At 59.7% G+C, this 26985-nt stretch overlaps 4 protein-coding genes and 1 non-coding gene across 8 annotated transcripts; 1 reads left to right on the forward strand and 4 right to left on the reverse strand.

The window, feature by feature from the left end:
• Window positions 1-105: 105 nt before the first annotated feature.
• Window positions 106-176, reverse strand: TRNAG-CCC (transfer RNA glycine (anticodon CCC)). The gene has a single exon. It is a non-coding gene; the product is annotated as a tRNA-Gly (tRNA).
• Window positions 177-261: 85 nt separating this feature from the next.
• PCYOX1 (prenylcysteine oxidase 1) lies at window positions 262-8084 on the forward strand. Its single transcript, XM_069877401.1, has 6 exons — window positions 262-352; window positions 2048-2254; window positions 3505-3679; window positions 4638-4849; window positions 5089-5241; window positions 6636-8084. Exons 1-6 carry the CDS (start codon window positions 262-264, stop codon window positions 7292-7294), a joined length of 1497 nt encoding a protein of 498 aa, XP_069733502.1. The 3' UTR covers window positions 7295-8084.
• Window positions 8085-8900: 816 nt separating this feature from the next.
• Window positions 8901-11919, reverse strand: SNRPG (small nuclear ribonucleoprotein polypeptide G). 3 transcript variants are annotated; one of them, XM_069877665.1, is made up of 4 exons: window positions 11830-11919; window positions 10283-10305; window positions 9335-9459; window positions 8901-9072 (listed from the first exon to the last, which is right to left on the reverse strand). In XM_069877665.1, exons 2-4 carry the CDS (start codon window positions 10299-10301, stop codon window positions 9022-9024), a joined length of 195 nt encoding a protein of 64 aa, XP_069733766.1. In that variant the 5' UTR covers window positions 10302-10305; window positions 11830-11919; the 3' UTR covers window positions 8901-9021. The 3 variants fall into 3 exon arrangements, with proteins under 3 accessions (XP_069733766.1, XP_069733765.1, XP_069733764.1); XM_069877664.1 differs by having other exon boundaries at window positions 11835-11891; XM_069877663.1 differs by lacking the exon at window positions 11830-11919 and adding an exon at window positions 10565-10648.
• Window positions 11872-14063, reverse strand: FAM136A (family with sequence similarity 136 member A). Its single transcript, XM_069877657.1, is given in 4 exon segments — window positions 11872-12039; window positions 12042-12062; window positions 12200-12340; window positions 13778-14063. Coding segments are annotated over 4 exon segments (417 nt in total). The 5' UTR covers window positions 13865-14063.
• A 2085-nt stretch (window positions 14064-16148) lies between these two features.
• TGFA (transforming growth factor alpha) lies at window positions 16149-25967 on the reverse strand. 2 transcript variants are annotated; one of them, XM_069877633.1, is made up of 6 exons: window positions 25895-25967; window positions 21105-21158; window positions 18325-18448; window positions 17235-17384; window positions 17019-17128; window positions 16847-16933 (listed from the first exon to the last, which is right to left on the reverse strand). In XM_069877633.1, exons 1-6 carry the CDS (start codon window positions 25926-25928, stop codon window positions 16926-16928), a joined length of 480 nt encoding a protein of 159 aa, XP_069733734.1. In that variant the 5' UTR covers window positions 25929-25967; the 3' UTR covers window positions 16847-16925. The 2 variants fall into 2 exon arrangements, with proteins under 2 accessions (XP_069733733.1, XP_069733734.1); XM_069877632.1 differs by having other exon boundaries at window positions 16149-17128.
• Window positions 25968-26985: the final 1018 nt, after the last annotated feature.

The raw sequence follows: 26985 nt of genomic DNA on the forward strand, positions 1-26985 counted from the left end.
CATTTTTCCCGACACATATCACTAGGGGAGACACACTAAGTTAAAATTTGCCACTTATTAAGATGGCTATGAAAAAAAGAGAACCCCAGGGGGCAGTACGGCTCGTGCGCCGCCCGGGAATCGAACCCGGGTCGCAAGAATGGGAATCTTGCATGATACCACTACACCAGCGGCGCGCCTGGCGCGTCACGTGCCGCCCGCCTCTAGGTGCATGCGCCCCTCAGCTCGGCGCCGCCCCGGGGCTCCCCGCCCTGCCCCGCCATGGCGGCCCCCGTGGCCGCGCTGCTCCCCCTGCTGCTGCTGAGCCTGAGCGGGGCCGGGCACGGGCAGCGCCAAGGGCCCGGCAGCATCGGTGCGGGGAGAAGGGAACCGGGGGAGAAACTGCGGGGGGAAAGGGGGGGGAGAAGGGGAGGGGGATAAAGGAGAGGGGGGAAAAGGGGAGGGGGAGGGAAGGGGGAGGGGGGAAGAGGGGAGGGGGAGAAGAGGGGAGGGGGAGGAAAAGGGGAGGGGGAAGAAAAGGGGAGGGGGAAGAAAAGGGGAGGGGGAAGAAAAGGGGAGGGGGGAAGAGGGGAGGGGGGAGAGGAGGGGAGGGGGGAGAGGAGGGGAGGGGAGGAAAAGGGGAGGGGGAGGAAAAGGGGAGGGGGAGGAAAAGGGGAGGGGGAGGAAAAGGGGAGGGGGAGGAAAAGGGGAGGGGGAAGAAAAGGGGAGGGGGAAGAAAAGGGGAGGGGGAAGAAAAGGGGAGGGGGAAGAAAAGGGGAGGGGGGAGAGGAGGGGAGGGGGGAGAGGAGGGGAGGGGGGAAGAGGGGAGGGGGAGGAAAAGGAGGGGGAAGAGGGGAGGGGGAAGAGGGGAGGGGGGAGAAGAGGGGAGGGGGGAGAGAGGTGGGAGGAAAAGGGGAGGGGGAGGAAAAGGGGGGGAAAGGGGAAGGGGAGGAAAAGGAGGGGGGAAGAGGGGAGGGGGGAAGAGGGGAGGGGGGGGGAAGAGGGGAAGGGGGGAAGAGGGGAGGGGGGAAGAGGGGAGGGGGGAAGAGGGGAGGGGGGGAAGAGGGGAGGGGGAGGAAAAGGAGGGGGAAGAGGGGGAGAAAGAGAGGAAGGGGAGGAAAAAGGGGAGGGGGAGGAAAAAGGGGAGGGGGGAGAAAGAGGGGAGGGGGGAGAAAAAGGGGAGGGGGGAGAAGGGGAGGGGGGAAGAGGGGAGGGGGGAGAAGAGGGGAGGGGGGAGAAGAGGGGAGGGGGGAAGAGGGGAGGGGGAAGAGGGGAGGGGGGAAGAGGGGAGGGGGGAAGAGGGGAGGGGGAGGAAAAGGAGGGGGGGAAGAGGGGAGGGGAGAAGAGGGGAGGGGGAGGAAAAGGGGAGGGGGAGGAAAAGGGGAGGGGGAGGAAAAGGGGGGGAAAAGGGGAAGGGGAGGAAAAGGAGGGGGGGAAAAGGGGAAGGGGAGGAAAAGGAGGGGGGGAAGAGGGGAGGGGGGAAGAGGGGAGGGGGGAGAAAGAGGGGAGGGGGGAGAAGAGGGGAGGGGGGAGAAAGAGGGGAGGGGGGAGAAAGAGGGGAGGGGGGAGAAAGAGGGGAGGGGGGAGAAAGAGGGGAGGGGGGAGAAAGAGGGGAGGGGGAGAAAGAGGGGAGGGGGGAGAAGAGGGGAGGGGGGAGAAGAGGGGAGGGGGAGGAAAAGGAGGGGGAAGAGGGGAGGGGGAGAAGAGGGGAGGGGGGAGAAAGAGGGGAGGGGGGAGAAAGAGGGGAGGGGGGAGAAAGAGGGGAGGGGGAGGAAAAGGGGTGGGGGGAGAAAGAGGGGAGAGAAACTGGGGGGGAATTTGGGAGAGAAATAGGAGGAAATTGCGGGGAGAAAAGGGTGGGAGAAACTGGGGGTGAATGGGGGAGAGAAATTAGAGAAGAAAAGGGGAGGGGGGAAGGGTGGGAGAAGCTGGGGGGCACCTATGGGTAGCTGGGAAGCTTGAGGGGGGAGAAAATGAGGGTGAAGGTGGAGGGGACAGAATTATAGGGGGAGAACTATGGGGGGAGGGAGGATGCTGGGGACGCTGATTGGGGTGCTGGTTCTTGCAGCCGTGGTGGGGGGGGGGGTCGGCGGGGCCGCCGCCGCCTTCTTCCTCCGGCAGCGCTTCGGCCGGGGGGTGCGGCTGCACGTGCTGGAGCGCGGGGCGCTGGGGGGGCGCCTGGCCACGCTGCAGGTGGAGGGGAGCAGCTACGAGGCGGGGGCGAGCGTCCTGCACCCCCTCAACCTGCACATGAAGCACTTTGTCAAGGAGCTGGGTAAGCGCCGACACCGCTTCGGCATCCGCACCCCCTAAAACTACCTCCCGCACCCCAAAACCAACCATCCTGGCCTCTCCACATCCCCCCTACCCCCAGTACCAACCCCTCCCAGCATCCCCACACCCCAAAATCAACCATCCTGGCCTCTTCGCACCCCCCTACCCCCAATACCAACCCCTCCCACCATCCCCACACCCCAAAAACAACCATCCTGGCCTCTTCGCACCCCCCTACCCCCAATACCAACCCCTCCTGGCATCTCCACACCCCAAAACCAACCATCGTGGCCTTTCCACATTCCCCCTACCCCCAATACCAACCCCCCTGGCATCTCCACACCCCAAAACCCCCAATACCAGCCCCCCTTACCCCAATACCAACCCCTCCTAGCATCCCCACACCCCAAAACCAACCCGTATCCCAAACCCAACTCCCCTTGGCGTCCCCACACTCCAAACCCACCCCCCTCCTCCAAACCCAACTCCCCTAAGGGGTGCTCTGGGTCCAATCCTCCTCCTGCACTGATGTGGGGACCCAGAGCAGTGCTCCCCGTCTTGTCCCTCCCTCCTGTCCCCCCCTTCTCACATCCCTCCCCGCTCTCCTTCCCCACCATCCTGTATCCTTTCCTACTTTCCTCCTTCCCGTATCCTCCCATTTCTCTCTACCAGCTCCAACCTCCCGCATCCTCCCACCATCCTGCCCCCATATCCCTTCCTCTCTGTCTCCCCATTATCTCCTCCTCTCCCCACTATCCCATTCCCCTAGTCCTCCCCTACTATCCCCCTCCCACATCCTTCCCCACTATCCCAATATCCTTTCCCACTGGCTTCTCCTCCCATCTCCCCACCACCATCTCCTATCCCTTCCCGCTATCCCTTTTCCTAGCTCCCTTCCCACTATCCCCACATCCCGTCTCCCCCCTTTCCCTCTCCAACACCCTCTCCTCCCGTACCCATCCCCGCTACCCCCCTACCTCTCATCTCTCTCCCGTATCCATCCCTACCCCCCTGGGAAAAACCCATCCCGATAAAAACGTGCCCCCCATCCACTGATAAGGGTCCAAAAGTCCCTTCCTATAACAACCTGGCTCCTGTCCCAGACCTAATTCCCCTTTCCAGTCTTGGCGATCCAGTTTTTAATTGCTCACCCTTATCAATCCCGAGTTAAAATCGAGGCGTTATTTACTTCAGCGCGATAGAAATTTTCCCTTTCCTTAAATTGAACTTTTTTTCGCCCCGCTCCTCAAGGCCTCTCGACTGCCCCGGTGCAGAGCAACCTCATGGGTATTTATAACGGAGAAGAGTTTGTGTTCGAGCAGAGCAGCTGGTACCTCATCAACCTCCTCAAGCTGCTCTGGCGCTACGGGCTCAACCCCCTGCGCATGTACACGTGGGTGGAGGACATTCTGGACAAGTTCATGAGGTACGTTGGGCTCCTCATGGGCGCCAAACCACCCGCCAGGTTGTAAAAATGGGTGAAATCATTCCGTGGCCACTGAGAAAGGAGTCTCTGTGGGCCCTCTTCCCACTGGAAATCGTTTCTCCAAGGGGAGATGTTGAGATCGGCGCTGTCGTCCTCAAAAAACACCAAGAGGCTGTGGTGGACACGTGGGGGTGTGTGTGTGTTAGGTGTGGGATGGCCACCTGGGTGCCGAAGAGAATCGAATTTGTAGCTGTGCAGAAAGCGCTTTTGTTAGGAGAGATCCTTAAATTATAGAATCATGAGATGGTTTGGGTTGGAAGGGACCTTGGAGCCCATCCAGTCCCACCCCTGTCATGGGCAGGGACACCTCCCACTGGATCAGGGGCTCCAAGCCCCATCCAACCTGGCCTTGAACCCCTCCAGGGATGGGGCAGCCACCCCTGCTCTGGGTGACCTGGGCCAGGGCCTCCCCACCCTCACAGCAAAACATTTCTTCCCAAGATCTCATTTCAATTTTCCCTCTTTCTGCTGAAAATTGTTCCCCCCCCAATCCTATCCCTTTCCTGGAGCCCCTTTCAGCACTGGAAGCTGCTCTAAGGTCTCCCCAGAGCCTTCTTTTCTCCAGGCTGAACAACCCCAGCTCTCTCAGCCTGGCCTCAAGGGAGGTGCTCCAGCCCTTGGATCATCTCTGTGGCCTCCTCTGCGCTTGCTCCAGCAGCTCCGTGTCCTTCCCATATTGTACGTTATTCAACACCGTAAAGTTGAATAACGACTAGTGAAGACCCAGCTCTGCTTAGGTGTGCAGCGTCAGGCCAAGGCTTGGCTGCAAGGACAAGTCCTGCCGCTCCCATGAAGGCCTCAGTGTCTCAGGAGCCGCACGGTGGGATTCTCCGCAGTTCCGAGGGCAACACAGGTAACGAACAGTGACTGAAGCCCTATTTCTTGTCTCTGGTTCAAGGATCTACCGCTTCCAGACGCACGATTATGCCTTCAGCAGCAACGAGCGCCTGCTTCGCGCCCTGGGAGGGAACGACTACGTGCGGCTGCTGAACCAAACCATCGATGAAGCCATGCAGAGAGCCGGCTTCTCCCATAAGTTCATCAATGAGGTGGTTTGTCCGGCCATGAGAGTCAATTACGGGCAAGGCCTCGACATCAATGCTTTTGTAGGTGAGTCTTCCGTAGGTTGACCTTCCGATGCGTCCGTCCCAGGGACCTTGTGCTCTCCGTGGGCACTGGGATTCCTGCTTCCAGGGCTGGTGCTCGCGTGACCTCTGAGCCGTCGCCTTCATCAAGCTCTTGTGTCTCAAAGGGATGCGTTTTCTCCTGCAGTTTTCCACTTTGTTCCAAGTGCTCCTCTATGGAATGCAGCCAGACAAACCCATCTGAGAACCGGGGTTTCCTTGCAGGTGCTGTGTCTCTGGCAGGGGTGGAATCCGGCCTTTGGTCCATAAAAGGGGGGAACCAACTCGTCTGCACTGGCCTTATCTCCTCCTCCAAAGCCGAAGTGATCCCTGGGATGGTCGTGTCTATAGAGCCAAAAATCAGACCCGTGCGCACAGGTGAGTTGGGTTCGTGCTCCCTTCGGAGGGGAAGGGGACGCTCCAGCAGCTGGAGATCAGTGTTGGTCTCCGTCACCGCTTGGATGCAGCTCTTGGCAGCCGGAAGGAACACAGTGGGTCTTCCTTAGTCTTTTATAGGATCATTAAGGTTGGAAAAGGTCTCTAAGCTCCTCTATCAGCCCAACTCCACCGTGCCTACTAAACCATGTCCCCAGTGCCACGTCTATCTGCTTTTTGAACCCCTCCAGGGATGGAGACTCCACCACCGCCCTGGGCAGCCTGGTCCAATCCTTTGCTCCTCTGTCAGTAAAGAAATTATTCCCAATATCTAAACCTTCCCTGGCACCGCTTGAGGCCATTTCCTCTTAATTCTATCTCTTGTTACTTGGGGGCAGAGCCCAGCACCCACCTCACCACAACCTCCTTCACGGAAGTTGCCAAGAGTGATGAGGTCTCCCCTCAGCCTCCTCTTCTCTGGACTAAACAGCCCCAGGTCCCTCAGAACCTCCGTTCTCCAGCCTCTTCCTTAGCTCCATTCCCTTCTCTGGACACACTCCAGCCCCTCGTAGTGAGGTGCCCAAAACTGAACCCAGTAAAAACTGTGCTCTGCTCAAAGCCTCAGGTCACAGCCCTCCCTCAGCTGAGCCCACCTGAGGTTCTAAAACTGTTTCAGCTTCACACGGCGTGATGAGCCCAGGTGGGCTGGTGCTTTAAAGGCACTGTCAGCAGGGCAAGGGGGATTCCTTCCATCCACTGTGTGGGATAATCACAGAATCCAGGTTGGAAGAGACCCCCAGGATCATCAAGTCCAACCATTCCCATCAATCCCCATGTCCCTCAGCGCCTCGTCCACCCGGCCCTTAAACCCCTCCAGGGAAGGGGACTCAACCCCCTCCCTGGGCAGCCTCTGCCAGGGACCAATGACCCTTTCCATGAAAATTTTTTTCCTAATGTCCAGCCTGACCCTCCCCTGGTGGAGCTTGAGGCCATTCCCTCTCGTCCTGTCCCCTGTCCCTTGGGAGAAGAGCCCAGCTCCCTCCTCTCCGCAACCTCCTCTCAGGGAGTTGCAGAGAGCAATGAGGTCTCCCCTCAGCCTCCTCTTCTCCAGGCTAAACACCCCCAGCTCTCTCAGACGCTCCTCACAATCCTTGTTCTCCAGCCCCCTCCCCAGCTTCGTTGCTCTTCTCTGGACTCGCTCCAGAGCCTCAACATCCTTCTTGTGGTGAGGGGCCCAGAACTGACCCTAGGATTTGAGGAGCGACCTCACCAGAGGGAGAAGAACCTCCCTGGCCCTGCTGGTCACACTGTTTCTGATCCAAACCAAGATGCCCTTGGCCTTCTTGGCCCCCTGGGCCCCTGCTGGCTCCTGTAACTACCTGAGCTCTTCTCCCTAGGAGACCCAGTGAAGCTCTACCAGGTGACTTACAACACGTCGTCGGGACTCACATCGGATTTGTACGACATCGTCGTCATCGCTGCTCCGCTGGGCCGCGCGATGGCCGACATCACCTTCAAGAACTTCGACCCTCCTGTCCCGGAGTCCCCAAATCCTTACCACCAGACCGTCACCACCTTAGTCCACGGGCAATTAAACGCCTCTTTCTTCGGTTACCACGACCCCTCCGCCTTCCATCTCGGTGCCGTCTTCACTACAGAGAATCCCAAACTGTTCATCAACAGCGTTGCGGTGGTGTCTCCCGTGGAAGACGTCAACGCTGAAGGGAAGCTGCCCTTGCAGTCAGCCGTCTGGAAGGTGTTCTCCAAGGAGGTTCTCACCAAGGAGCAGCTTCGCTTGCTGTTCTCCTCCTACGACTCTGTGGCGGTGAAGCCGTGGTTGGCGTATCCCCACTACAGCCCCCCGGAGAAATGTCCTCCCATCGTCCTCCACGAGCGAATCTACTACCTGAACGGCATCGAGCGGGCAGCGAGCGCCATGGAGATGAGCGCGATCGCAGCCAAAAACGCCGCCCTCCTCGCTTACCACCAGTGGTACGGCAACGCCGACAAGATCGACCAGGAGGATTTGCACGAGAAGCTGAAAACAGAGCTTTGAGCCCCATGCAGCCACCAGCCAGATCCTCGTGGGAGCACCTATGCTGGAGATGAATTGCCTACTCTGGAGAGGAATCACCTACTGTAGCCGTTTAGCCGTAATTAACGCTAACGAATGATTAATTCCTTGCTTTGCTCCTTAGGAAGAAGGGACACCCAGGCAACTCAGCGAGCCGGTTGGCTACAGCAGTGGTGGAAAGGTAGAGGAAGCTTCCCCAAGGCATCTGGACCGTCCTCAAGCAAGCTCCTCAAGCTACCCTTATGCAAAATTCAAGTTTTAAATGCCATATTGACCCCCAAAGTGTCCTCAGCAGTAAGGAGTCTGCTAACCTCTCGAGCTGCATCACTGTGATTAACCCCAGATATTGCTTTCCCTCTCTGGAAGGGGTTCAGGCTGGGGGAAAAAAAAAAATCAACTTTTTGACTGTAAAACTTTCTGCTTTGACTGTTTTCTGAAAGGTGTAGAGTAATTTAGTTCTTGGTGTGGTGGAAATCGGGGCTGGGCACCTAATTTGCCTTCAAACGAAGTATTGTAACCTGCAGGAGGGGGGACTGGGCTGCTGGGAGCAGCCAAAATGGGTGGAAATTAAGGAAAAACCACTGCTATCCTGTGCTTGGGCAAGGGTTGAAAGTGTTAAGTTAGTTAAAGCTGGTAACCGCTAGGTTTGGGTTGGTAAAAACCCTTTTAATGAGTTACTGCATCCCTTGCCTGTGTCTATTACTGCTGTGACACCTCACCCCTTCCTGAGTATTGTTGTTAAAAATAAATGAACGCACTGATTGGGAAGGAAGCCGGGGCCGTGTTCTTGAGTCCTAGAATTCCCCGAGTTGGAAGGGACCCAGGAGGATCATCGAGTCCAACTCCTGTCCCTGCACATTCACCCCGTGGGGCCTTGTCCAAGTGCTTCTGGAATTGTATCAGGCTTGGGGCCGCGACTGCTTCCCTGGGAGCTGTTCCAGGGCTCCACCACCCTCTGGGGGAAGAGCCTTTTCCTAATATCCAACCTCATGTCCTTGAGGCAGCGTTCGTGGCGTTCTTCCTCCTCAGCAGCACTTCAGAAAGCTCTTGGCACCTCTTTATATTGAAAATGGCAACAAAACCGGACCATCTCTGTCCCTCAGGGCCCGTAAGGAAGTTCTTCTCCTCACAAAATCAAACCAAAAAGGCTAGTGGCTCCCTGGCTCCCACTTAGGAGAAAGATCCAAAGGCTTCTTCCAGCCAGTCGAGCCCCCCCCAGGCTTTGGTTCCTGCACCACAACGCCATGAGGCGGAAATAAAGAGTAAAAATCCTGATTTCTAAAGAAAATCCCTCCTTTCAAGCAGCCCAGCTTGGCACAAATACCCTTTGCAGAGGGGAATTTCACCGTTGCGCTGGGAATTAAGAACCAATAAGCGGTGACCAAGCACAACACACCCCGACAGCAACTTCTTTACAAGATACTAAGGGGAAGGACACCAAAAGTAACAATTTAACGTCCTCTTCAAGAAATTAAGGCTCCCAAAGGCCTTCCCAGAGTTTGAAAGGTATTTAGAGCAGAACGAACCCCATGCTTGGCTGAGGAACCAGCGTCCTCTCACCCAGAAAAGCAAGTGTGCCTCACAGCAGTTACGTCAACCATTACAAAATGTATTTAACAAAACCCAATAAGTTTACACTGGGGGATGCGTCGCGGCAGGAGTAAAGAAAACAGGCGGGATCGGTGTGGTCACGGCTGGTTCCTCCGGCGCTATACTCGTTCTAAGGCTTCCAGCATGATGATGCTATTTCCTCGTATCACCTAGGAGTTGGAATTCAGAGCAGGCAGTGAGAAATAACCCGTGGTCTCCCCATTCTGCTGCACCGCAGGCCCCCTCTGAAGATTTATTCCCCTAAAAAGCTGATGCTGTGCTAAAAATTGACTTTAATCCCCCTCTCCAGGGCTAAATCCTGATTGATTTTTAGCTCTCAAACCCCACGGAGTGTTCTGCGTGTTGCAGCAAAGATAATTTCTTAAATTTCATGTCGTTTTACAGGCTCCTGTTGTGCCTGGTCGCCCTCACCACCATGCCGATGTTGTTCTGCTGTCCTCCCGGTGCCATCTCCACACACTCATCGATGACGAGGTTCATGAAGGGATCGAAGCCCCGTAGGATCCCCTGGACGTGCCGCCCGCCATTCAGCTTCACTGCAAGAAACGGGGGAGGGTTGAACGAAGGGGACAGCGCTCCACGTCCTCTCGCCAGAGCCGCAGCTCTGAAATCGAGCGGGGACAACGGGGAGAGAGGTTTTTCAGCTCAGCATTTCGAGTGTCACAGCCCACGCTGTGAGGAAAGACTAATCCTAAGAAATGAGCGGTGTGAATTTTGGATTAATAGTGATGCTAATTAATGAGGTTTGAAGCCTGACGCTAAGTCAAAGCCTGCTGGGGGTGGTTTGGTTCCTGCCGGGCAGCTGGCGTTCCCCGGATCCCTGCTGCAGGAAGGCAGGCTCGGGGGCTGGAAAACTGGGGGGGCAGGAGGGGAAAGAAGGAGCAGGGGGAAGGCAAATAGGGCAGGGAGTGTGGCAGGAGATAGCAGCTACGGACTGAGAGGAGCAGGGCAGGGAGAAGGAGGGCAAGAGAGGGAGATGGGGGCAGCAGGGGAAGGCAGCTGGGAAGGGGGGTAAGAGGAGAAGAAGATTGGGAGCAGACAGTATGGGAAGGAGTAGGGGGAGGTGGCCAAGGAAGGGCAGGGCAACAAGGGAGGGGGGCCAGGGGAGGAGACGACACGAGAAAAGGGGAGCACCATGGGACCAAGGAGGAGCAGAGGAAGGCGGCCGGGGGTAGGCAGGAGAAGGAGGTGACTGTGGAGGAGAGCAGGAGAATGAGAAAGGGAGTAAAGGGAAGCAGGGAAAGGAGGATGGTAGCGGGGGTGGGGATGGCAGCAGGGAGAGGCTAAGGAGAAGCAGCTCCTTCTGTGGAGAAGCAGGAGCAGGGAAAGGCAGCGAGGGGAAGGCGGCCGAACACTCACATGACAGCTTCTTGTCCATGAACCTGCAACGAGAGCGGCAGGGGAGTCAGTACCGGGCAGAGTGCAAGGACAGAGCCACGACCACCCCCCACCCCCTCCCCCACCCCCAGCCGCCATGACGGCGGCCCCCGCGGTGCAGGCCGGGCCGCGCTCGGAGGAGCCCGGGCGCTGCGGGGCCGTCCCCGCCGCCTCCCCGCGGCTTTCACACGGCTTCCCCGCCTCTCCCCACCCCGCTCCAGCCCTCGATCGTGGTTGCGGCCCTAATCCCGACCCCATCCTCACTTCTTCAGCTCGGGCGGGTGCGCTTTGCTCATGGCGTCCCGCGGGCCCCTCGCTCCAACGCGCGCCGCGCTCTGACGTCACCGCCGCGCGCCCCCAGCCCCCAATCACCGCCCCGCGCGCCGCCCGCTCGCCCCGCCCACCCGGCCCCCGGCAGCCAATCAGCGGCCCCTCCCGGCGCCCCGCGCGCCCCCCGCCCCCCCCCCGGCAGCCAATGAGAGCGCGCGCAGGGCCCCCAACCGGTCACGTGTAGGGGTCATAGAGTCATAGAATCACCAGGCTGGAAGAGACCCACGGGATCATGGAGTCCAACCATTCCCATCAATCACTAACTCATGTCCCTCAGCGCCTCGTCTACCCGTCCCTCAAACCCCTCCAGGGAAGGGGACTCAAGCCCCTCCCTGGGCAGCCTCGGACAGGGCCCAATAACCCTTTCCGTGAAAAATTCCTTTCTGATATCTAGTCTGACCCTCCCCTGGTGGAGCTTGAGGCCATTCCCTCTCGTCCTGTCCCGTCCCTTGGGAGAAGAGCCCAGCTCCCTCCTCTCCACAACCTCCTCTCAGGGAGTTGGAGAGAGCAATGAGGTCTCCCCTCAGCCTCCTCTTCTCCAGGCTAAACACCCCCAGCTCTCTCAGACGCTCCTCGCAATCCTTGTTCTCCAGCCCCCTCACCATCTCCGTTCTCTTCTCTGGACTCGCTCCAGAGCCTCAACATCCTTCTTGTGGGGAGGGGCCAGAACTGACCCCAGGATTCGAGGAGCGGTCTCACCAAGTCCAGGGGCAGAAGAACCTCCCTGGCCCTGCTGGCCACGCCGGGTCTGATCCAAGCCAAGATGCCCTTGGCCTTCTTGGCCCCCTGGGCCCCTGCTGGCTCCTGTTCAACCAACACCCCCAGGTCCTTCTCCTCCAGGCAGTTTCCAGCCAGACTTCTAGTCTGGAGCTGCTCAGGGTTGTTGTGCCCCAAGGGCAGGACCCGCCATTTGGCCTTGTTAAACCTCATCCCGTTGGTCTCAGCCCATGGATCCAGCCTGTTGAGATCCCTTTGGAGCCTCCCGACCCTCCAGCAGATCCACGCTTCCACCCAGCTCAGTGTCATCCCCGTAGTGTGCGGAATCCACCCATAGTGAGCACACCTCACCCCACACCGCGTGCACAAGCGCCCCAACCCCTCCTACCCTGACCCCGCACGAGCACCCCCAGGCACAAGCCGCCCCCTGCAAGCCCCGTGCCCCCCACCCCGCAGCACCCAGCGGGGCAGGAGCGCGGCACCTCGCCTTTAATGAGCGTGCAGGGGGGCCCCGGCGCCCCCCGTTACTGTTGGATGGCGGCCAGGCTGTCCTTCATCTTCTTGGCCATGGCGGGGACGAGGCGCGCGTGGTCGTCGCCGCAGGCGGCCAGGCAGGCGTCGAGCTGCTCCCGCACTCGTGCCTCCGTGCTCCCAGCCTCCAGCGCGTCCTTCGCTTTGTCGTTGCAGTGCAGCGCGTGCAGCGGCTCAGCCGGTCCTGGGGAGCACGAAGCGGGGTCAGCAGGTCTTGGCGTCTCCCCTGTGCCCTGTGACCCCCATATTTCATGTGTCCCCCCCCCCCCATATTCCCTGTGCCCCCCACCCTGTGCTTCCACGATATGTGTGTCCCCCCACCTGGAATTGCTCCAGCTCGGCGGTGACGATGGCCTGGGCCTGGGTGAGGGGCGCGTGGCAGCGCTCGATGCAGCGCTGCACCTGCTGCATGGAGGCCGCCGCGTCCTCGCAGCACCGGGCGCTGCAGCGGAACACGGTGCCCTGCGGGGACACGGCGGGGGGGGTGTTGCTGGGGGTGGGGGACACAACCCCTTGTTTGGGGGAGCAGCCTGCCAGGACGCGGATGGGACACGAGCCTGCGGTGGCAGGAGGCTCCCAGGGGGGACTTGGGGGGAAATACAGGGAAATGGGGGGCACAGGGAATGGGGGGACAGAGGGAATGGGGGGCACATGGGGAATGGGGGAGACAGGGAATGGGGGGAGCACAGGGAATGGGGGAAACACAGGGAATGGGGGGAGCATGGAGCATGGGGAATGGGGGGACACAGGGAATGGGGGGGACACAGGGAATGGGGGGAGCACAGGGCTTGGGGGAGCATGGGGAATGGGGGGAGACAGGGAATGGGGGAGACACAGGGAATGGGGGGAGACACAGGGAATGGGGGAAACAGGGCTTGGGGGAGCATGGGGAATGGGGGGAGACAGGGAATGGGGGGAGACACAGGGAATGGGGGGAGCGCAGGGAATGGGGGAAACAGGGAATGGGGGAAACAGGGAATGGGGGAGACAGGGAATGGGGGAAACACAGGGAATGGGGGGAGCACAGGGAATGGGGGGAGCAGGGAATGGGGGGAGCAAAGGGAATGGGAGACAACACAGGGAATGGGGAGAGCGCAGGGAACAGGGGGAGCACAGGGGGCATGGGGGGACACACACAGAAGGGAGCAGAGGGCATGGGGAGCCAGAGGATGTTATGACACAAGGCATGGGGGGACACAGGGAGCATGGGGCATGTTGCGGGGCACAGGGCACAGAGGAGCAGAGGGTGGGGGGTGTCGGGGGGGAGCAGAGGACATGGACGGGCACGCATGGGGGGAGCACAGCGCAAGGGGGACACAGCGGGCTTGCATTGGGGGGCACAGGGCTTGCACAGGGCACCGGGCGAGGCTCAGGATTTGAAGTGGGGGCACAGGGTTTGCACAGGGCATGGAGCTGGGCTCAGGACTCACAGTGGGGGCTCAAGGGCTTGCAGGGGGGCTCATGGCTTGCAAGAGGGGCTCAGGGCTTGCAGGAGGGACTTGGCTCAGGGCTTGCATGGGGGGCTCAGGGCTTGCAAGTAAGGGGCTCTGGGCTTGCAGGGGGACCCAGCCATGCCCCGGGGGGGTTGCTCAGGGCTTGCAGGGTGGGCTCAAGGCTTGCAGGAGTGGCTCAGGGCTTGCATGGGGGGCTAAAGGCTTGCAGGAGTGGCTCAGGACTTGCATGGGGGGCTCAAGGCTTGCAGGGGGGGCTCAAGGCTTGCAGTAGGACTCGGGGCTGTGGGTCCCGGCGCTTGGCGCTCTCGCCGTGCACATGGCGATGGAGGCGGAGGGGTTGGGGGGGGGCGGGGTGGCAGCGTTTCCTCGCGGTCCCCAGCCCCTTCTCGGCCCCCCTCCACCCCATGCCCGGCTCCGGGCCGTCCCCCCCCGCCTTTCCCCGTGCCTGCATGCCGCGGATCCGCTCCCGTTCCAGCGCCTGCACCGCGTTCTCCACCGCCGCCTGCACCCGGCCCTGCGCCGCCTCCGCCATCGCCGCGACCCGCCCCGCGACCGGGCCGGGAAGGGCTGGACCCCCCCGGCCAAGCCACCCCGGGAGGGGGGACACGGCTCCTGGGGGGCAGGGAGGGGGCGAGGGGGAGGCGGGACCCGGCAGAGGGAGGCTGAAAGCGGGGCTGAGAGCGAGGGAGGCAGCGCGGCTGCTCCTGCCCTGTCCCCGGTCTCCTCTGCCTCAAGGGGGAGCGGCCTCCGGCTCCGCCAGGGAGACATTGGGGGAATTAATGGGCGAGTTTGGCTGCAGCTGGTTTAATGGAATCATGGAATCACATGGAAAAGACCCACGGGGTCATCGAGTCCAACCATTCCCATCAATCACTAACCCATGTCCCTCAGCACCTCGTCCACCCGCCCCTTAAACCCCTCCAGGGAAGGGGACTCAACCCCCTCCCTGGGCAGCCTCGGACAGGGACCAGTGACCCTTTCCGTGAAATATTTTTCCTGATATCTAGTCTGACCCTCCCCTGGTGGAGCTTGAGGCCATTCCCTCTCGTCCTGTCCCCTGTCCCTTGGGAGAAGAGCCCAGCTCCCTCCTCTCCACAACCTCCTCTCAGGGAGTTGGAGAGAGCAATGAGGTCTCCCCTCAGCCTCCTCTTCTCCAGCCTAAACACCCCCAGCTCTCTCAGACGCTCCTCGCAATCCTTGTTCTCCAGCCCCCTCACCAGCTTCGTTGCTCTTCTCTGGACTCGCTCCAGAGCCTCAACATCCTTCTTGTGGTGAGGGGCCAGGACTGACCCCAGGATTCGAGGAGCGGTCTCCCCAGGGCCGAGCCCAGAGGGAGAAGAACCTCCCTGGCCCTGCTGGCCACGCCGTGTCTGATCCAAGCCAAGATGCCCTTGGCCTTCTTGGCCACCTGGGCCCCTGCTGGCTCCTGTTCAACCAACACCCCCAGGTCCTTCTCCTCCAGGCAGTTTCCAGCCAGACTTCTCCTAGTCTGGAGCTGCTCAGGGTTGTTGTGCCCCAAGGGCAGGACCCGGCATTTGGCCTCGTTGAACCTCATCCCGTTGGTCTCAGCCCATGGATCCAGCCTGTTCAGATCCCTTTGGAGCCTCCCGACCCTCCAGCAGATCCAGCTTCCACCCAGCTCAGTGTCATCCCCAAACTTGCTCAGGGTGCACTCAATGCCTTCATCCAGGTCATGGATAAAGTCTTACCCCATTCCCAAGCAGGCCCACTGAGGCCAGGCTGGGAGGGGGTGCTGAGCCCATGGAATGGGGCTCATGGAGCAGGATGAGATTGATGAAAATCTTCACATAAGCTGAAAATGCGCACTCGCAACCCTGAAGGCCAACGGTGTCCTGGGCTGCGTTCAAAGACGCACGGCCAACTGGGGAAGGAGGGGATTCCACTCCTCTGTTCTGCTCTTGCGAGATCCTACCTGGAGCCCCTGTGTCCAGTTCACAGAATCACAGAATCACAGAATAACCAGGTTGGAAGAGACCCACCGGATCATCGAGTCCAACCGTTCCCATCAATGTTCTGGAGTCCTAAGTGTAAGAAGGGTATGGAACTGTTGGAGCGAGTCCAGAGGAGGCGACAGAGATGATCCAAGTGCTGGAGCACCTCCTGTACAAGGACAGGCTGAGAGAGTCGGGGTCGTTCAGCCTGGAGAAGAGAAGGTGGTGGGGAGACCTTAGAGCAGCTTCCAGGGCTGAAAGAGGCTGCAGGGAAGCTGGGGAGAGGACTTTTTACAAGGGCCTGGAATGACATTAGAAGGAAATTCTTCACGATGAGGGTGGGGAGGCCCTGGCCCAGGTTGCCCAGAGCAGGGGTGGCTGCCCCATCCCTGGAGGGGTTCAAGGCCAGGTTGGATGGGGCTTGGATCCCGTGGGAGGTGTCCCTGCCCGTGGCAGGGGGGTTGGAACTGGCTGGGTTTTGAGGTCCCTTCCAACCCAAACCCTTCAGTGATTCCGTGAGGCCCACGGCTCCGTGCGTGGGGAACATCGGTGCTGCCTGCGCTGCTCCCTCAGCGCTGGAGAAGCCGGATCTGCTCCGGCACCTGCGCACCAGCTGGGCTGGCGGTGGGTGTGCAGAGGAAAGGGTGTGCGCACACGCACCCCACGCACAGCACGCACCCCCTGCACCTCCCCGGCCACCCAGCCCTCTATCCTTCCCTCTTCGCTTCACAGTTTGGGCTGGAAACACAGGAAAATGGGGCTGAGCCCATCACTGCGGTCTCAGTTCTGTGAGCAACCACAAGACCCAGCGTGTCCTTTGCAAACATCCCCACCAAAGAAAAAAAAAAAGCCTCGAGAGACGCATTTTCTGAAAAAAGTGTCCTTTATATCACTTAAATAACTATAATCCAGGTATTAGGGGGGAAAAAAAAAAAGAACAGCTGATCACAATAACATATTATAGAAATTAAAAATTAATTTAACCACACAAAATAAATTAAAACATTAAATATTAACTTTCAGTGCAACATATACAGAAGACATGAGAGGACCCAGGACTTGAACAAAATAAACCAAACCAAACAAAACGAAACAAAAAGCTTTGGGTTGGTTATGATCAAGACTACAGAAAGGATTAACGCTGTGCTGGGAGGTCAGAGCACCGGTTTAAGGAGGTTTCCTAGGATTAAGGTTCATTTTATTATTAATAAAAAAGCTCCTATCTGTCCCCGGAGTGAACGCGGTCCGTGCGGATGCTGCGGCAAAGAGCTCACCGGTGCTTTTGTCTCGATAGAAAAATAAAGCCCCATCCTGCAAGGGGAGGGGGGGAGGTTCTGGCTTCCAAAAAAAGAGAGAAAAAAAAAGAAAAATAACCACAAAACTGAAGGAAAACCCCCTCAACCCAGTTGCGCTTTGCTGGGTCGGGGTCTGGCTCTGCGGCGGGGCGATGCTTTGCTGGCACGCTGACGGTGCTGCCGAGCGCGTCTCCTGCTCTTTTTCCACGGTGGAAAGTTGGAATAAAGGCGAAAAAGAGGAAACCAAACAAATCAAAAAGACCAAAACCAGAGGAGAGAGGCTGCGCTGGTCCCCGGTGCGGGCGTCCTGGGTTGGGGGGCGGCGTCAGGACCCCCGGCTCTTCTGTCAGACCCCTGTGGGGAAGGGGATGGGATGCGGTTACACCCCGAGAACGCCGGCAGCCGGCATCGCGCCGCGGTCCTCCCCCGATTCCCTTACCCGTCTCGGCGTGGCAGCAGGAGGTGCCGCTTTTCAGGAGCCCTCCTGTTTTTTCTTGGCCGCCGCCGGGTGTTCGGCACCACCGGCATCGCTTCCGCAGGCGGCAGCAGCTGGAAGGGAGCAGGGAAGGGATGGGTGGGAGCTCCTGGGGCCGCATCCTGCCCCAGATGGGCTGGGTGGGGGGTGCTGAGCCCCTCCCTGGCCTGCGGTACTTACTGTATGAGCATGCACGCGCCGATGAGCAGCACCGAGGCCACCACCGACACCACCACCAAGGCAGTGATCGTCTGCTTCTTCTGGTTGGCGGCCACCACGGCCAGGAGGTCAGCATGCTCGCACCGCGTCCCCACGTACCCCGAGTGGCACCTGCGCCGCAAGCAAACAACGGGAAGGGCATCAGAATCAGTCCCGGGGGCTGGGGGAGAATCACCCAAAGAGCAGGGAGGGGGAAAAGCATCTGGGAGGGGCAAGAACATCATCCCAAGGAGTGAGGAGGAAGAAGAACATCATCCCAAGGAAAGAGAAGGAAGAAGAATGTCACCCCAAGGAGTGAGGAGGAAGAAGAACGTCACCCCAAGGAGAGAGGAGGAAGAAGAACATCACCCCAAGGAGAGAGGAGGAAGAAGAACGTCGTCCCAAGGAGAGAGAAGGAAGAAGAACGTCATCCCAAGGAGAGAGGAGGAAGAACATCGTCATCCCAAGGAGTAAGGATGAAGAAGAACGTCATCCCAAGGAGAGAGGAGGAAGAAGAACGTCATCCCAAGGAGAGAGGAGGAAGAAGAACGTCATCCCAAGGAGAGAGAAGGAAGAAGAACGTCATCCCAAGGAGAGAGAAGGAAAAAGAACGTCATCCCAAGGAGAGAGAAGGAAAAAGAACGTCATCCCAAGGAGAGAGGAGGAAGAACAACGTCATCCCAAGGAGTAAGGAGGAAGAAGAACGTCATCCCAAGGAGAGAGAAGGAAGAACATCGTTCCAAGGAGTGAGGAGGAAGAAGAACGTCATCCCAAGGAGCAGAAAGGACAAAGAACATTGTCCCAAAGAGTGGGGAGGGGCAAGGGCATCGTCTCCAGGACTGGGAAGGGGCAAGGGCATTTTCCCAAGGAACAGGGAGGGGGAAGAGCTCCATCCCCACGAGTGAGGAGAGGGAAGAGCTTCACCTCCAAGAGCTGGGAGAGGGAAGAGCTTCATCCCCAGACCATGGCATCTGCCCAAATGGGCTCAACTCTACTTTTTTGGGATTCCCATGGGAAGGCCAAGGGGACACACTGTGATTTGAACCACAGGAGTTGTTTTCCCAGCACTTACACACATGCTGGTTTGTCCTCCTGGACCAGGAACCGGCAGGTGCCGTGGAAGCAGAACTGGCTGTGAGAGTCGGGACAGTCATTGAAGTGGGATCTCACCGCTGCCGCCACCGGCAGGCCTGGAGCTGGAAGCAAAAACAAAAGAGAAAAATGGCATCTGGGGGGCATTTTTGGGGCCAGCAGCCACCCAGGTGCTGCCAACAGCAAGTCAGCAGCTGAGTTCTAGGGCTGGATGCGGTTGTTTAGCCTGGAGAAGAGGAGGCTGAGGGGAGACCTCATTGCTCTCTCCAACTCCCTGAGAGGAGGTTGTGGAGAGGAGGGAGCTGGGCTCTTCTCCCAAGGGACAGGGGACAGGACGAGAGGGAATGGCCTCAAGCTCCACCAGGGGAGGGTCAGGCTGAACGTTAGGAAAAAATATTTCAGGGAAAGGGTCATTGGTCCCTGGCAGAGGCTGCCCAGGGAGGGGGTTGAGTCACCTTCCTGGAGGGGTTTAAGGGACGGGTGGACGAGGTGCTGAGGAACATGGTTTAGTGTTTGATAAGAATGGTTGGACTCGATGATCCGGTGGGTCTCTTCCAACCTGGTTATTCTATGATTCTATGATTCTATTTTAGGGTCCAGCAGCCACATGGAACCAGGACCACCCAAAGTCTTCCTTAAACCAGTGCCGAAAATAAGCCTCGCTCGCACTGGAGGAATTTCCTAAAGAGCTTAAAGCTTACAATGGAGGAGGAGAGAGTTAAGTAACAGTGGAGCCGGCTGCGGCCCCACTCCGGTGGCTTTGCTGGGATGCTGTTTTCCATTACACCCCGCGATGGTTTGAATTATCCTCCGCAGCCGAGACGGAAAACAAATATCCTGCTTTTGGATTAGCCCGGGTATAAAGCACATCCGATTGCTGTCGTTTCAAAGCCACCTCAAGTTCCTGTTGCCGTGAATTTATGGCAGGCCAGGGTAATTAAACCCATGTCTGCCAAATGCTTCCGGGTCTTCAGGGATGCAAAGTGAGGGAAGATGGAGCGGGGCCAACTCAGTAGAGATGTGCTAGAGTGGATACCCAATGACCCTGCTTCTGCTGGTGGGAGGTTGGGGATCATAGAATCATAGAATAGCCAGGTTGGAAGAGACCCACCGGTTCATCGAGTCCAACCATTCCCATCAATCACTAACCCATGTCCCTCAGCACCTCGTCCACCCGGCCCTTAAACCCCTCCAGGGAAGGGGACTCAACCCCCTCCCTGGGCAGCCTCTGCCAGGGACCAATGACCCTTTCCGTGAAAAATTTTTTCCTAATGTTCAGCTTAAACCTCCCCTGGTGGAGCTTGAGGCTGGGAGGGTTGGAGATGCTGGAGCTGGTGGCAGCATCCTTGGGGCGCCAGGAGCTGGGATTTGGTCTTTGTGGTGAGAAATGCCATCACCATCTCCATCGCTGCTGGAAATCAGCATGGAGAGAGCAGCCAGAGGTGAAATCTGTCCCTCCATATTCCCACGAAAATAACCCTTTTGGGGGTTTTAACCCTCAAAGCTGAGTCCCAAACAGAGCTGCAAACATCCCTGCTGCCAGTGCCTGCTGTGTCCCCCTGGCCCAGGCTCTGAGCCCTCCAGCCTGGTGGCAACAGCCGTGCTGTTATAAGGAACAACAGTTTTCAGCTGCAAGAGGGGAGATTAAGGTGAGATCTTAAGCAGAAATGTTCTCCTGTGAGGGTGGGGAGGCCCTGGCCCAGATTGCCCAGAGCAGGGGTGGCTGCCCCATCCCTGGAGGGGTTCAAGGCCAGGTTGGATGGGGCTGGGAGCCCCTGATCCTGTGGGAGGTGTCCCAGCCCATGGCAGGGGTGGGACTGGATGAGCTTTAAGGTCCCTTGCAACCCAAACCACTCCGTGATTCTACGCCCTTTGCAGGGCAGCGTGTCCCTTTGTCCGCACTGGCAGCACGTTCCCACACCCAGCGTCGGCTCGCAGGGCGTCCTGGCTTGCATTAAAGCCTCGGAGCCCTCGCAGCTGCTGGCCACATTGCAGCCGCAGCCCCGCGCTCCTGCCTCCTGCACGGACCCTGTCCCTGACGTGTCCCCACCGCCTGGAGCAGCCCTTTCCCTCCAGCTGGGCACGGATCCATCCGGAGAGGGGCTGGGGGCATCCTCAGCAGGGCTGGTACCTGCCCCACCACGGGGTTTTGCTCTGAAGTCTCCCAGTGCTGCGGCAGCACCGTTTCCGTTAACGCTTCCCAACTGATGCTGGTGAAGCATCCAGCCCCCAAAGGAGCTTTTTTCCCTTCCTTTCCTCCAGCTTGCACACCCTGAGCGATGGCGAAGCTGCCGTGCTGGGGGAAGCAAAGGGCCCTTGGCTCTCGCAGCCCATTGTGCCACATTTATGAATGAGGCGATTTATCGAGCACGACCGGCTCGGTGCTGCTGTGAGCTGGCATCAGGCACCGGCAGCTTCCCCGGGGGAGCTGCAGCACGGTTAAGGAAACCAAACTTCCCTGCGCATCAGGATTTGCCTCTCTAAACAAGGTGCATGGGAAATACCTGCCGCAGATCCCCATTTCCCAGTTTTTCCTTCGGAGTTAAGCACCTGCGGGTCAGGATCCCACCTGAGGACCCGTTAGCCCCTAGGGAGGAGGGTGGGATGCAGGAGCATCCCTCGGGCTCATCCAGCACACGCAGGGAGGAGGATGGTTCCCCTGCACCCGCGCTTTGCTTCTTCTCCTGGGCACATCAGCAACGTTGCTGCCCCACAAACAACCCCAGGCTGGTGCTGGCTTTGCCCCGTTGCCAAACTCACCGCTCTGGGCTGCCGTCGTGTTCTCCAGCGCGTGGCACGCGGCGAGCAGGACACCTGGGGAGAGGACAGAGAGAGGGAGAGGGGCGGGGGTCAGCTGGATCATGTGCCCCGCAAGCCGGGAGGGTTGGCTGGTACCTCCCGGTGAAATCAACTCAAAGATTTATGAGGTTCATAGAATCATAGAATAACCAGGTTGGAAGAGACCCACCGGATCATCGAGTCCAACCGTTCCTTAAAAGGAGAAATTGCAACAGTGTTTGCTAGGGTGTTTTCAAGCCTGAAACCAAGCTGTTATCTGCATGTTTCTCCCCGCTGCCAGTGCCTGCTGCGTCCGCCTGGCCTGGGCTCTTCTGAGCCCTCCAGCCTGGTGGCAACAACCGTGTTGTTATGAGGAACAACGGTTTTCAGAGGCAAGAGGGGAGATTAAGGTGAGATCTTACGCAGAAATGTTTTTCTGTGAGGGTGGGGAGGCCCTGGCCCAGGTTGCCCAGAGCAGGGGTGGCTGCCCCATCCCTGGAGGGGTTCAAGGCCAGGTTGGATGGGGCCTGGAGCCCCTGATCCAGTGGGAGGTGTCCCTGCCTGTGGCAGGAGGTGGAACTGGATGGGCTGTGAGTTATTTTCCCACCCAAACCAGTCTGGGATGATGATTCTATGTACGACAGACGCGTGCTTTCTCATCCGACAGCCACCTGCTTGCACAGCATCCCCTGTCAGCCCACCCTGCGTCCTCCCCTCCAGCTCGTCTGGTCCGTGTCCACACGGCGGAACTGGATCCAGCCTTGATGCAAGCTCAGGTGCTGCAATGGCCTCACCAGCTCTGCCTTCTCTCTGCCTGAGCTGCAAGGGCTGCTCTGATCCCTGCAGCTCTGCAGGCTGCACCTTTGTGGCGTGAGCCCAGGCACAGCTGGTCCAGTGCAGGCAGAAAAAACCATGCAGCCCTGAGCACAGGGATGCTAGAGGTCCATGCAAGCTCACAACAAGCTCCCTTTGGGGAGGGAGGCAGAGCAGTCTGGGGACCCCGCTCGCCAACTAAGAGGCTTTACCAGGGCAGCTTGTCCCCGGGGTGTGAAGCGAGATGAGGCCGGCAGCCCCTTCGCTGAGTTTGACCCAATTTCTTGCATGGGTTTAATCAAATCATGCAGAAAGGCGATAGGCGAGAGACCAAGCCAAACATCAGCTCCTGGGGTTTGCATCCAGCAAACCACGCGGCGACCGGCGGCTCTAGTTAGCCAGCAGCCTCCCTCATTTCAGCTTCTCCTTGTCACACCTTTCCCGGTGCTGCCACAGACCTGGCCAGCCCCTAGGGATTTTCTTCTCATGGAAATTTAATTTGAGGTGTCCTATCTCCTCCTTGGTTTCTCTCCTGCTGCTGCTGGTGGCTCATTGTTGGAAGATGCTTGGCTTTCCTGCCTGTGCCGATACCCACACCTCCACACGGTAAGGAAATCACGTGTTATTTGAGAAATGGCTCATTCCTGTGTCACAGAGCGGTTGTATCGTCCCCTCTGGCGTTCCGGCTTGTCCTGCCAGGACCCCGGTGGTGCCTTTTCCCTGTTTCTCCACACCGACTTGAGTTAAAGCCACTTCAGCTGGAAGAGCCTGGCTGAGGAAGCAGCCCAACTCCCTCCGTGGAATTTCCTCATCCTCAGTCACTGCTCCACCTCCCCTCACCAACCACTTTCCATCTCTGGTGCCAGCCAAGGGCTCTGGTGAGCTCCCAGAGAGCTGGTGTGGGGACACCAGGCAGCCCTGGCTGAGCCAAACACCTTACGGAGACACGGAGCATCTTTGTCTGGCCAAACCAAGACCCTTGAGAGCAAGGCCACACCTGGCAGCGGCCCCGAGCCACCGCCTGCGCTCGCTTTTGGCAACTCCACCCCAGCCCCATTCTTGGCTTTTTCTCTCCCCAAACCTGAAAGATCAAATCCTGCATCAACAACTCCAGTTTTATGTCCAAGTAGGCGCTTGGCCATGCCAGCCAGGCTGCTGCCTCCATCCCCTGGCTCCTTGGCTTTAGGAAGGCCTCCTTGCCATCACCCCCAGCCAGCAAAGCCCCCCTGAACTCACCCTCACAGCAGAAGACCCCCCCCAACTTGCTGAAGGACCCTCAAACCCCTCAACTTGCTGACAAGCGCGCCTGTAACGACTCCATCCCCAACACGACATTAATCACCAGCCTCCACTGCTCCACCAGCAAAGGGCTCAGCTCCTCTCACCCCCAGCAACTCGTAATGCTCTTCTCACGAGGAGCTCGCAGTTCTCACCAGAGAGTTTGTTCCCTGCCCCAAGTTCTCCTTCTTAATCCGCTTGGCTCGGAATTTTCCCCTCGGCTCCCCAGCTCGGCACTGGGCAGCCATCAGGTGCACAGGCATCGTGCTGGAGGACGTTCCCCTTCTGCCTCAATCTGCTGCTTTGATGTGGTTTATCAAGAGCTCCTCTCCCCACACAGCATCTGGGGCACCGCGGAGGTTTGGACCCAACCCAGACTGGATGCTGGGAGCAGCCGTCACCCCTGGAGGGGGAGCTGGGGAGAGGGGGGAGCCTCCCCAGGTGGGAAACCCGCGGCTCAGCCCACGAGGTGGGCAACCAGCAGGGATGGAGAGGTTCAAAGCCCCAGCAGCAGGGAGCAGAGGGGATGTGGGCATTGCCAAACCGAGCTGGGGCGAGCTGCTGGATGAGCTGGGGAGGGGTGACGGCTGCTGGAGTGACCAATCCCTGAGGGGGCTTCTTGACCGGGGGGTGCTTGGTGGAGGAGATGAAGATCTTGGTGAAGATCTACCTGAGTAACCGACCCCTCAAGGCAGCCTCCCACAGAATCACTAGGTTGGAAAAGACCCACTGGACCATCGAGTCCACCCGAGGGATGCGGAGCGAGGGGGCATCTCGGCATGGCCGTGCCAGAGCCAGAGGGAGAGCTGGAGAGAAAAAACTGGAAGGGGACCAAGACCCGCGTGTTTCCTGACTCGGAGAGCTACAAAGAGCCCCTTGCCTACCAGGCTGGGGCTGCCTCGTCCCGACCGCAGAGCTTTGGTGCTCAGGTGCCACAGGCAAGGAACGCACAACTCTCCTCCTTCGGGAAAGGAGCAAAACTGCAAGCAAGCTCCAGCCAGCGCTGCTCCCGCATCACCCCCAGCGCTGGGGTGACGTTCCCTGGCCCCTCAGCATCGCGCACGTCCAGGCAAGGAGCACCCACATCCTAAATGTGCGTTTTCCCACTTCCACAGTCACCAAATTGAGATCCATCCTGTCCCGCACAGCATCACCTGCATCCAGCCCCACGTACCCGCGCGTTTCTCTCCTGTCCCCGCTTGCCACCCCCTTTCCGTAGCAAAAGGAGCACGCGATTAACGTCCCCTCCTTTTAATTGCCAACCCAGCACCACGCTCTGGCTAATTAACGCTACCCTAAAGTAAATGAACGAGACTGGAGGGCTCGTTCTCCCGCCGAGGCTGTACTCACAAGTCGTGGCGAAGGCGCGTTCCCACAGGCAAGGAGCGGTTTAAGCAAATAACTTCAGCAGGGACCGAAGCCAAAGGGGTTTGGAGGATTTACGGAGCAACAAGTGACCGCTTCCCAACCCTACAGCCCTCCCCGCGCACGCCAGCCCCCCCCAAACCCTGAAAAATCAACCTATTTCAGGACGCTGAGGGAATCTGGGGGAGCAGAACCCAACATTGCTGCCCACCCCAACCCATCCGTGGGGCGGTGGGGGAGCAGCCCCCTTCAGAGATGCTGGTTGGGGTGCGGGATGGGGAAATAGGGGGTACACGGAGGAGGGAGGGAGCTGGAGGGAGCTGGAGAGGAGGGTAGAGGGGTACGCAGGGTAGGGGGGGCACTGGAGGAGAGGGGGACTTAGGAGATGGGGGTGCTGGGAAATGGGGGTGCTGGGGGAGAGGGGTAATCAGGGAAAAGAGTCATCAGGGGATGGGGGTGCTGGGAAATGGGGGTGCTGGGGCAGAGGGGTAATCAGGGGAAAGAGTCATCAGGGGATGGGGGTGCTGGGGAAGTGGGGTACCCAGGGGATGGGTGAAGCAGGGTAGGGGGTACCCAGTGGATGGGGGTGGTGGGAAATAGCAGAGTCCTGGGAAACAGGCATCCAGGGGAGGGGGGCACCAGGGAATAGGGGTGCTAGGGTACCCAGAGGAGGAGGGGGGTACCAGGGGGTTTGGGGTCACCGGTGGAGGAGGGTACCCAGAGATGGGGGTATTGGGGGAGTGAAGAACCCGGGAAGGTTGGCACCGGGGGGAAAGGAGGTACCGGGGCAGGGAGGTACCAGGGTAGGGGGTACCCAGGGGATGGGGATAATGGGAAAGGGGGATACTGCGGGTAGGGGGGGACCCAGGAATGGGGAGCACCTGGGGGAACGGGGTGGCTGGGGAAGAGGGTACCTGCAGGAGGGGGTCACCGGGGCATGGGGGTCACTAGGGGGTGGGGGTACCGGTAAAGTGGGGTACCGAGGGGATACAGGTACCTAGGGATGGGGGTACCCAGGGATGGGGATACCAGGGAAGTGGGGTACCGAGGGGATACAGGTACCTAGGGATGGGGGTACCCAGGGATGGGGATACGGGAGAAGTGGGGTAACCAGGGGACGGGGGTGCTGGGGTAGGGGGGTGCGGAGGGAAGGGGTTAAGCAGGGGAGGGGTCTCTCGGGGGAAGAAGCCACCGGGGGAGGAGGGTCCCCGGGGACGGGGGGGTACCCAAGGGAAGAGGTCGGCGAGGCTGGGGGTCACCAGGGATGGGGGGGAAGGGGTCGGCGAGGCTGGGGTCCCCCGGTTGCCAGCACCTACCCACGGCCAGCGCGGCCGCCGCCTCGCCCGGCATGCTGTCGGTGGGGCCGGGGGAGCCGGCAGGGCCGGGGGAGGCGGGAGGAGGCGGGACGGGGCGGGGGGAGGCGGGGCCGGGGCGGCCCCGGGGGGGGCGGAAACGGGGGGGAGGGCGGGGCCGGGGCCGGGGGACCCCGGGGGGGTGAGGGGGGTCACCCCCCCCGCCCCATTGGGGTCAGTGAGGAACCCCAGGCCTGCCCCGTTGAGGTCTGAGGGGACACCCCCCCCCCTCCATGCGCCGTTGGTGTCTGTGGGACCCCCCCCTCCTGCCCCACTGGGGTCTGTGGGGTCACCAACCCCCCCTCCTGCCCCATTAGTGTTAATGGGGACCCCCCCTTCTGTCCCACTGCGGTCTGTGGGGTCACCAACCCCCCCTCCTGCCCCATTAGTGTTAATGGGGACCCCCCCTTCTGTCCCACTGGGGTCTGTGGGGACACCACCCCCCCTCCTGCCCCATTAGTGTTAATGGGGACCCCCCCTCCTGCCCCACTGGGGTCTGTGGGGACACCCCCCCCACTCCTGCCCCATTAGTGTTAATGGGGACCCCCTCTCCTGCCCCACTGGGGTCTGTGGGGACACCACCCCCCCTCCTGCCCCATTAGTGTTAATGGGGACCCCCCTCCTGCCCCACTGGGGTCTGTGGGGACACCCCCCCCACTCCTGCCCCATTAGTGTTAATGGGGACCCCCTCTCCTGCCCCACTGGGGTCTGTGGGGACACCACCCCCCCCTCCTGCCCCATTAGTGTTAATGGGGACCCCCTCTCCTGCCCCACTGGGGTCTGTGGGGACACCACCCCCACCTCCTGCCCCATTAGTGTTAATGGGGACCCCTCCTCCTGCCCCACTGCGGTCTGTGGGGTCACCAACCCCCCCTCCTGCCCCATTAGTGTTAATGGGGACCCCCCTCTCCTGCCCCACTGGGGTCTGTGGGGACACCACCCCCCCTCCTGCCCCATTAGTGTTAATGGGGACCCCCCCTTCTGTCCCACTGGAGTCTGTGGGGTCACCAACCCCCACTCCTGCCCCACTGGGGTCTGTGGGGTCACCAACCCCC

Source organism: Phaenicophaeus curvirostris, chromosome 27, assembly GCF_032191515.1.
Source record: "Phaenicophaeus curvirostris isolate KB17595 chromosome 27, BPBGC_Pcur_1.0, whole genome shotgun sequence".
In the NCBI taxonomy this organism is placed as follows: domain Eukaryota; kingdom Metazoa; phylum Chordata; class Aves; order Cuculiformes; family Cuculidae; genus Phaenicophaeus; species Phaenicophaeus curvirostris.